Here is a 10,587-nt window from a genome sequence, read left to right on the forward strand (position 1 = left end):
ATTTGCAACCCTGGTGCTGCCCCCCTGCCTCATCTGGAACGGCATGATGGAACAGCTTCCGATCCTCTAGGTGTTCCAGCAAGTACTCCATACCCGTCATCACTTCCCAGAGCCGTCCGTTACCTCCTTCGCTGCCCCAGCCCTGCGTTCTCATAGTCTGTAGATAGAATGGCTCAAGAATAAGTTTGATTTCTGCCAACAGTCTCCAGTCATCTCCCTTCAGCATGTCGGCCTCCGGTAGCCATTTCTCCACTTCTGGGTGGACCAAGAACGCCCTGATGTCTCCCTGCTTGACGAGCGCTCGAGAGATCATGAGATAAGTGGAGTTCCATCTCGTATCGTTATTCATTACGACCTCTAGCTCTGCCGTCGACTCACTCGCCAAGAGGTATTCTTGTGCTTCGTCGTTCTCGCGTGAGATCCTTTTGAAGAGCTCACACCTCTGAGGGGAAAATCTGATGAATTTGACAACATTGTGGAGCTTTCCCACCGGCCCTTTCTTTCTCCAGTGTCGTAGGTCATCCTCGCGCCGGCCGAGAAGATCAAATACCTGCGATTCGGCCTCGAAAGACTCGAAATCTTCGCCGTAGAGAAAGGCGCGAGCAACCAGGTTCAGGATATGCCCATAGCAGCGCATACGTCTGGCCCGAACGTCCGCCAGACTCATCTCTGCGTCGAGATCTCCGTAAAAGTTCACGAGACAGCTGTCGTTTGAAGATGCGTTGTCCGAGATCACAGTTCCGACTCGGTCCTCTATCTTCCATTCTCGCACAACTTGCCCGAGCGTCACCGCAAGACTTTCTCCGCTATGACACCCGAGCTGGCGACGGAGTGCCAATAGGCGCGACTGGTGCTTGCCCTAGCGGTCAAGAAAATGAGCTGTGACTGCCATAACAGCATGCCGATTAGGCGATGTCCACAGGTCGAACCCCAGATGGATTTTAGTAAGGGCATCTGAGAGCTCCTGCTTGATCTCATCTTTCTTAGATTTGTACGTGTCATCCAGCAAACGGCCCATCGATTGCCGGCTCCATGGTATCTGGTCAGATAGGTGAGGGTCAAGCTGCTAAGCGAGCTGCTGAAAGAATGTATCGCTGAAGAAGGAAAAAGGAACATTGGTGTTGATCAGAAGTCCCAGGCTCAGTTCTCGGATCATCTTGACTCTAGCACGCGGCACGGCGCTGTACTGCAAGCGTCGTCGCTTAGGCCGTTCAGATTCATCGGTTGACAGATCTGGATCAGCTGCTTGACTGCTCTCGAAAATCCTGTGAGACCTGGCGTTGGTCAATAATGCTCAAGCTCGCGACGTCACATTCACATTCACATACTTGCGGAGATGGTCCGCTGCCGAACTCGTAGCAGCAGCGGCGAAGAACTCAGGCTGACCCTTCGCGTCACACAAACGACAGGCCCAGTAAGGACTCAAAGGACTGTCGTTAGTGTCGATCTCAACAAGAAAAAATCCATGGCGCTTGATCCAGCTCTTCCGGCCCTTCGAGCCCTTCCGGGACAAGGACTCTTCCAAAACATATCGTTTGTTCCTCCACACTGCTCGCGGAAGATCTGCAACAGTAGGGTGGTCTGGCAATGCCGACTGCGTCGTCAGCTCGAATTGACTCGCCAAATTCCTCGGTGGTCGAAGAAAAGAAAAGGCAGAGGGTGGAGGCGAAGGAAGCATGATGTCGTCGGATTCCATCGGGTTAGGCGTCGACTCGTGGGAGGAATGGTACGCGTTGAAAGGTAAACAAACCAGCACTGACGCGACTTGATGTCGCGAGGACGGGACGTAAAAGTTAAGGAGCTACTTTCTCCCCCACCAGCCTGACCGTGGTACTGGGGTAGCTCACTAATGGAGGGCTTGATGGATGACTTTGATTGGCTGGGGTCGCTCACCAGCCAGGTTCCGGGTAAGCTGTGAAAGCGCGGTCAACGGTCTGGCAGCATGGACGCTGGATGGCATATTGTGTATCAAATATATCAAATGTTATTTCAAATCGAGGATTTTGTATTTGTTTGATTGAAATAAAATTTTGGCATATTTGATTGATTTGTTTGGCAATTTGTTTGATTGGATTTGATCTGGGGGCTGCGCTGGAACCAGAGCGTGCTCTGCCAGGCCTATCTTACGCATCTACCGCGCCAGTTCATGCGTATTGTCGCCGGCTTCTCGGCGTCACCCGAGGACTACTTCCTCGCGCGTGCGGCCCACGAGCCCCCGTATGTCTTACAAAAGCAGCTCTGGCCGTGGATCGAGCAGTGGGAGCCTCGCTTTGAGGCTCGCGCGCGCCGGCAATGCTCGGCAGAAGGTGGCCTCGACGACGACGACCTAGCCGCCGACGGCTTCCTTAAGCTTATGCGGCGCCTGCGCATAGTACTGTTACAGGACCTGGCTGTATTGCAGCCTCGCTATCCGTCGCTACCCTTCTTCGCCTATGCCCCTTTTAACGGGCCCGAATGGGATGAGTTCGCCGTCGCCGTTCGCTCTGACGCGGTAGGGGCTACAGAGCCGTTAAGCCTGCTCGTACAACGCGCGCTGCCAGAGCTTAGCGGTGTGTTAGAGAGCACACGCGAGGCCGTCTTACAGAATAGCCAGCGGCTGGCCATCCGGCTAGAGGCCCGGCTAGAAGGAATTCAGGACGGCCTCGATGCCCTCCTCCAAGGCAAGGTCCCTGTCACCTTTACCGGCCACTTTGGAGCCGGGCCAGCAGTGTCGCTGGCGCCGGCGCCGGCGCCGTCGACAGCCCCTACCTTGAACTTCAATACGGCTCCGGCTCCGGCTCCAGAGCCTCCAGTACCAGGTATGCCCGTCGTTGCAGCCCTGGCCAAGGTCTTTACAGTACGGGATATCTAGAAGGAATAGGAGGAAGGGATTGCAGGTCAGCCGGCCGTACAGGTGTTAGAAGAGACGTAGGGAAGCCGCTGGCGCCCTGGGAACGGGATCAGGGTGCAGTTCTATCGCCGGAAGGTGATCTGGGACGAGCTCTTGGCCCGCACGGCATCCGGCAAGAGCGAGGAGGAGGCAGTTGCAGAGCTAGAGCTCTTACGCGCTGGCCGGAGCTTGAACCGGCTCATCGACGAGCTCAAACAGCGCCGCCAGCGGGGCCAGGGCCATCGGGGGCGCTGGGCTCGGCTAGGGAGGAGGCGGACCGCCCCTCGTCAACGGTAAGCTGGCCATCAGGTAGGATCTTGATATATTTATAGCAGTAACTAGTCCATATCTATCTATCTATCTAGAAGGCGTATTCTTTTATTAATTCTGTGTTATTTTTATTTTCTTTTTTTTTTTCGAATATTAACGAGCAGCAGGATTAGCACATTGCTATGTCAGTCCTTACAGCGAAGCTTGGCCCCCCAGCCGCTGCATATGCAAATATCTCAGCGCCCGCTTATCTATACAGCGTCGCTCTTAAACCAAACGGACTGCCAGAGCGTAGCAGTCCTCCAGCCCTGGAATTGCATCGCTTTAGCTCCTAACCGTCGAGATATTCGCGTGCGCGGCGCCGGGCACTTATCAGATGGTAGTTGTGTAATCACATACGATTTCCCGAAATTACTCCGCAAAACGACCCCACGATAAGTTCTACTTGTCAGACATTACGGGATCCGGTGCATTTGACCGGATTTTTAATTCACCCTGAAATATGTCAAGTTCTGCCCTTAGAGGTTTTACCATTTCGGCTGTAATCTTAAGTATCCCTGCTTGCACGTGACACCCAGTGCCTGTTCAACACTACTTATCAACTACGTTATATACTGCCAAAAATTGATCTTTAGTGCTCTAGATTGACGTACACGATAAGCGTGCGAAACAGACAAGTGCGCGAAACACCCCACTTTTCATCTTAAAATCCAATTTTTAAAATCATATAAAAGGCTTAACTTGAGCTTAAAATAGCTAAGATTTTCACAGTTTATATATAAGTACTAAAATAATTTATATTAAATTTCTTAGAATTTCTAAAAACAGCTTATATAGCTATAAACCCTAAAGTCTATTTACACTGTACAATGCACTGTATTTTAAGGTTTTTTATATAAATTAAAATAGTAATATTTTAAAAGTATAACTTACTCAGATTAACTGTACTATTTTTAAAAATAGTTTTTATAAATTTCTAGCTATTTTATTGAAGATTTAAAATGCTATAGGGTAAGCTGTTTTTAGCTGTAGAGTATACTGTTTCGCGCACTTGTCAGTTTCACACGCTCATCGTGTACGTTAATTTTATATCTAATTATAATGTTGTTAGACATTACGTGTATTCGGTTCATTGATGTGAATTGGTGTGTATTCATGTTGTGTTCTGTTGAAATCTACCCCTTAGAGGTTTTACCATTTCGGCTGTAATCTTAAAGTATCCCTGCTTGCACGTGAGACCCCAGCACCTGTTCAACACACCCCCCCAGACTGGCCATCGTGGCTCAGTCTGTGCAGTCCGTATTCCTATTGTCAGGTTGGCCATCCTTCCGATCCCTTATTCGGCTCATCCATCAAGCTGTTCCTCTGCTCTGACAAAGTCCTCCGCAGTGAGCTCCTTGAACCTTCTCTCTTGAATCTTATCGTTAATATCCACTAGGCCAACCTGCATGACGAACTTCTGGAACTGCTGAGCGGGTAATGCCTTCGTGAGGCCGTCCGCAATCATCTCGGTGGTGGGAGTATGCCGGACCGAGATCCGGTTAGCGAGTGCTTCCTGGCGTAGCCAGTGGTTATGGATGTCGACGTGTCGAAGTTTGGTCTGCAGGAGCGCCACGTCGGAATTAATAAGCCGAATGGTCTGCGCGTTATCGCACTGAATAGTAATTCTTGAGTTATCGAGAGTTACGCCGAGCTCGGTGATTAATCTGGAGATGAACATGGACTCCTTCGCAGCCTGCGCAAGTGCCAGCAACTCCGCCTCTGTTGTAGAGGTAGTCACGGTGTCCTGCTTGTTGGCGCGCCATCCAATAATCCCTCCAAATAGCTTCATCACGTAGGCTTGCGAGCTCTTCCGATCGATTGTGTTGTCGGCAAAGGAAGCGTCACTGTACACATCAAACGTGTCTGTTCCGCCGAGTTGTAGTGCAAGTGCCCTGGTGTTTTGCAGATACCGGAATAGGTGGTCCAAGGCCTCATGGTGATCATCGCTCGGGTTCATGTTGAATCGACAAAGTCGAGAAACAGCAAAGGCAATATCGGGTCGAGTGATTACTGCCAGGTAGAGCACTGATCCGGTCTTGCGTTGATACTGCTGTATTGACGCTGTTGATGCGCGCTCTTCGTTCGGAAGAAGTTCTTTCGTGGTCATTGGAGTGAGGGAAGGCTTTCCCCCTTGAATCCTAAAATGACTAGTGATCTTATCCACGAATGACGATTGCGACAGCCAAATCAGACGTTGGTTTCGGTCGCGAATAATCTCAATTCCAAGAAACCACTGTAGCATATCTCCTCCAGAGAGTTGGTACTTTTCTCGAAGCTTGCCTATCGTCCATTCGACCGATCTTTGATTGGTCTTCTCGTAGGCAACAATGAGGTCGTCCACATAGAAGAATATCAATATTCCTCCTTTCGAGAGACAGCATGGCTCGTGAGGTACAGACTTGAACCCAATGTTCGTAAGGGTGGTGGTTAGTTCTTTTTGCCAAAGTAGTGGTGACTGGCGCAAGCCGTATAGTGCTTTCTGAAGTTTGAGAACCAGGCCAGGCTTCCGGTAGCCTCCGGGCATCCGCATGTAGACGTCCTGCTTCAGTTCAGCATTGACAAAGGCGTTGACGACATCATACTGGAGAAGTTCTAAATCAAAGCGAGCAGCTATAGCCATGAGTGTTCGGAAAGATCTGCCGGCAAGTGTGGATGCATAGGTATCCTCGTGTGTCGACTTGACCTGTTGATCGCCTCGTACAACGAGCCGGGCCTTGCACTTGGTGAACCATCCGTGCTTGTCGAACTTGTATACATAAACCCACATGCAGTCCAGGAGTTCCTTGCCTGCGGCTTCTTCTCTCTGAACCTCACGCCAGGAGCGCATTTCTTTATGGCTTTCAAGATGAGTCTTTTCTGCCTCGCGGAATAGGTCACCTAGTGGATGGTTCTTGAGGTCTTTATGCCTTTTTGGCAATATTGGCATGTCTCGCCGGTGTATTCGGCGTTGGCCGTCACCTAAATCTGTCAGCTTTGCAGATTGTGTTTTGCGATTGGGAGAATCCATCAGCTTAGTAGATTCCCCTCGACTTCCCGTAAACTGAGGTTCTCCGCTATCAGGGTGGCAGCTGGCCGAGCTCGCCTGCTTCTCGAGCTTCCGCTTACTCACCACCTTGCCATTCCAGGTCCCTTTCACAGATGCGAGTCGACCGGCATTAAATGCGGCCTCCCAGTAACTGCTCGGAGTTGAAATGACACGAGGGGCTCCATTTGCGCCGTCTCGTCCCGGGGAAGTGCCAGCGCTAGGTGGGACATGCACCATCTTCGCAGCTCGTAACTGAGGGGGGTTTTCCCCCTCCTTCCTCACGGGAGGTTCTCTGATAGTAGCGACCAGAAGGGCAGCAGGCCGTAGAGGGCAAGTCTCCGGGGTCAGGTAGGGAGTGAATCGAGCGGTCGTGTAGGGGTGATCAGTCCCGTCAGGCTCTTCTCGATTGCGATCTCCTACGACTAGTGTCCTGCCAGTCTCACCCTGCGTAATCGTGGGATCACGTTCAAACCCTCTATGTGGATAACTTGCAGCCTCCCGCTCAAACGCTAGTCCTTCAGGCAAGGCGCTTAATTCCTCGTCTTCTTCTTGGGTAGAAGCATCCAGATTTATGCTAGATCCCTGTGGGACCTCTGCATCAGTGAGATGCTGAATAAGTTCTTCTTCGTTTAGTTCTTTTAAATCATCCTTGAGGTGTTGGACATCCCCAGAGAACGTCTCCTTCTCGTTGAAGATCACGTCTCTAGTGGAGATGACCTTGTTGGTCAACGGATTCCAGACCCTGTAGATGTTTGTCGAGTTATACCCGACCAGGTATCCTATCCACCCTCGGGGATTGAGTCGTTGTCGCCGATTCTTCTTTTTCAAAGCATCGGTCGTCATCGCAAAGGCTTTACAGCCATACACGCGTAGGTGTGTTTGATCGGGCTTACGCTCCGTGACAACCACGCCGTCCCTAAAGGCAAAGTAAGTGTAGAAACGCTCATATGGCGTCTTCCAATTGTAGATATACTTGGGTGTCCTATTGTATAGGTATACGGCAGCGCGCCAGATCTCAACCCAAAGGAACGAAGGCAGCTTTGCTCCAGCTCTCATTGCACGAGCTTTCTCCTTGATCACACCCCCCGAGCGCTCTGCGCCGCCATTTTGACTTTGGGCATATGGCGCGGAGGGCTCTAGGCGCATCCCGTTTTTGATACTGAGGAAGTCACTTACCTGGTGACTATCCGGGATCTCGTTATCACACTCGATGACTTCGGGCCTACACTGGAGTTGTCGCTCTAGTGTTCTGAGTAGATGCTCAAGTGCACCGATAAGCGTTGGTGCAGTTCGATCGGGAAGATAATAGTCCCAGATATAGCCAGAGTAACGGTCGGTGACCAGCATAGCTGAAGTGTAGCCTGGATCCCCACTCATGTCGTGGAAATCAATAGCGAGTCGGATTCCAGCCTTCTCGGGTGGAACTCGTCTTTGTCGACGGACTTGGCGCTTCACCTTCGCCATTCCACAAGCATCACACTCAACCGTGGAGATCCCTCTGATCTTCACCCCCCGACATTGGCCCACGAGGTGCTTGAGTGCTTCAGGCCCTGGGTGTCCAAGTCGAAGGTGCCAAAAGGTTTCGTCTCCACTGCGAGGAGGGCGTTTAGTCCACGAATCATACTGTTTCCGTTTGGCTAGGAATGCCGCTGCCGTTGTTGATTTGTCGATATACTCCAGTACGTACTGGTCGAAATGATCCGTCAATGTGCAGAGGATTGAATCATCTTTCCTGCGGATTTGGTTGTTATTCCCTTTGGTATCCCAGTAGTAGCCCCTTTTCCGCAACTGGCGGTATGACACAATATTGCATGCAAAGTTTATGCAATGAGCTACATCTCGCAATCTGAGAAGAGAGGGTCCTTGAGGTCCTTGAACGCGAATATCCACGTTCCCGTACCCGTGAATGGCCACTGGTGACTCCCCTGCGTAGACGAAGTCTCCAGACGGTGCCGGTCGGTAGTTGAGGAACCTGCACACTTCATTGAAGATATGGATTGTCGATCCAGAGTCAAGGATGGCAGAATGTCTGAGAGGGTAGGGGGCACAGTTGAAGGCTGCGATAAAGTTATGCGTCACTAGGTAGGTTGCCTTGACGTGTGCCATACCCCGCCCAAGTCACTCGTCCTGAGTGGTTCTGTCTCTACTTTTGGACAATCGTTTGACTTCCTCCACCAAACCAGTATCGTTCTTGAGACGGTCATTTATTAATCGTTGTATCGCTTGGTTGGGCTCCCATCCTTCGGCTTTCTGGGCTGGGAATAAGTACCAGCAGCCTCTCCAGTCATGGAAACCTAAACATCCTCGACAAGTAGGTCCATCCGGGTTCGGATTGACGGTCGTCTCTGCTCGTTTTCGTTTTGTTGATACTCCTCTTCCGCCGCCTCGTGCTCTACGCCCGCGGCCTTGACTTCGTGTGTCTCGATGTGCATAGGATGTTTCGTCCGTCGCCCAATCTGAAGCGCCTCCTTGGACTTCAATAGTGTCGTTATCGCGGTCTGTGATAGGAGGTCTGTCATCCCTAGATGTAGTGCCGTATGTGGCTATGAATGCACCTCTCTTGATTCCTGACGGCCTTCCGCTAGCGTTGGCCATTTTGGCTTCGTATCGAATGTCGGCAGCGACCTCTCGATAGTTGAGGGAATTGTTGAGGATTTGAGGGCGTCGGTGTTGTCGGAAAGTAGATGCCCAGCTGGGGAGAACATGGTACATTGCTCGGTTCAGGTCTTCCGCCCAGCATTGCGCGTCGAGGGCATCGGGGACTTTCTTGCTGATCGCTTCGGCCATGGTCGTCTCCCACTCCGTGACCCACTCGTTGAGTTTGTTGATCTTCGGGGCTGTATGTACGGCTTTGTGGTACTTGTCGCGCGCTTCGGGTCGAAGGCGTTCGTTGTATACCACTCCAGATCTTCGTAGCTCCTGATACCACTTGTCTAATCGGTCTCCCGTGACGCAGGATGTTTTCTGATACGTGGCCGAGACCGTCTTGAGGACAAACTCGACCAGCTTCTGCTCCTGTTTCTTCGTCTCTCTATACGCCGTTTCTTTCAGAGAGTAGATCCTGATATCATGCTCGTATTCCGCTCTTCCTTCAGACGTCAACTCTCCGATTCGCCGGGGCGGTACGTAATCTGAGCCGGGCGTCATTGTGCCACTATCGGGATCGTCCGGATCTGCTTGTCTGGGGTAGTCTCGGATTTCTGGAAGTTCTGGTCGCTGAGGCCATCGGATGCGATCGGTCGGATCAATATACTGCCACAGGTCGTAGGCGTGCGCCAGTTTCTTGAATTCGTTGGACCAGGAGTCCCAATCCTCCGGAGACGCGTAGCTAATGATCCTCTCGGCGTGTTTGGCCGACATGGTGATAGAATGAACCGAAGGTCGTATGCATTTGGGTGCGCGGGTCGCTGAGATGCAATTGAGACTCTTAATTGTCAGACATTACGTGTATTCGGTTCATTGATGTGAATTGGTGTATTCATCTTGTGTTCTGTTGAAATCTACCCCTTAGAGGTTTTACCATTTCGGCTGTAATCTTAAAGTATCCCTGCTTGCACGTGAGACCCCAGCACCTGTTCAACAATTAGATAGAATTCCTCTAGATATCTGAAGATAGCAAGCCTTCCCCAACTAGGTCCCTAAATAAATTAGCTAAAAATTAAATAAACCTTTTTCCTAAATTAGTTCCCCTAGTGGGAATAAAGAGGTCTATACCGGTAATATCGAGAACCAGTCCGGCTGAACATGTTCTCCACTACGCGAGCGAACGCAAAACACGTACTTGGGTAGGGCCTAGAGATCGGCCGACCCCGTACTATTCATCAAGTCACCAGTGACCGTGCCTATAGCACGGGGGGTACGGTGATAGGGAAAAGGGTCGGTTGACTGGGGAATAAAAATACATATATTTCCATAGCAATTAGTATGAGATAGAAGGTATCTCTGTGTCCAAACTTCTCCGCGAATATCACATGGTTTTTTAAAATCTAGATATTTTCTTTTATTAAGCTATCTCTTATTAAATAAGGTATCTTTCTTTTCCTCAGTCAACCGACCCTTTGCCTGGTCAGGCTACCCCCCGTGCCTGACCCTCTGGCACCACGGGTTGATAGGGTAAGGCAAAGGGGGGCCGGTCTCTAGGCCCTACCCAAGTAGTCCACTTTGAAGGAACAACTTTCACCTATTCTAGGGTCGGCAATAGAGGCTGCGTGAACCGGCCTCAAGTACTGGGCTTTATAAATTTTCTTCGGATTCCGACAGCCGGGGGACACTGAGATTGCCGGCGTGATCGTTTTCATTCCGCTCGTGAATCAAGGAGTGTATAAAAGGTTCGTCGGAGTTTGGAAGTATAAGGGCTTCAGGGGTGATTAAAGAAACTGAT

At 50.8% G+C, this 10,587-nt stretch overlaps 1 protein-coding gene across 1 annotated transcript; it reads left to right on the plus strand.

Annotated features, from left to right (window-relative positions):
• Nucleotides 1–359: 359 nt before the first annotated feature.
• Nucleotides 360–3,166, plus strand: FOXG_17652 (uncharacterized protein; the record flags this gene model as incomplete). Its single annotated transcript, XM_018397662.1, has 2 exons — nucleotides 360–2,836; nucleotides 2,912–3,166. The coding sequence occupies exons 1-2, from the start codon at nucleotides 2,147–2,149 to the stop codon at nucleotides 3,164–3,166; spliced, it is 945 nt and encodes a 314-aa protein (XP_018258763.1). The 5' UTR covers nucleotides 360–2,146.
• Between the last annotated feature and the right edge of the window lie 7,421 nt (nucleotides 3,167–10,587).

Source organism: Fusarium oxysporum, genomic scaffold (genome assembly GCF_000149955.1).
Source record: "Fusarium oxysporum f. sp. lycopersici 4287 supercont2.64 genomic scaffold, whole genome shotgun sequence".
Taxonomy (NCBI): domain Eukaryota; kingdom Fungi; phylum Ascomycota; class Sordariomycetes; order Hypocreales; family Nectriaceae; genus Fusarium; species Fusarium oxysporum.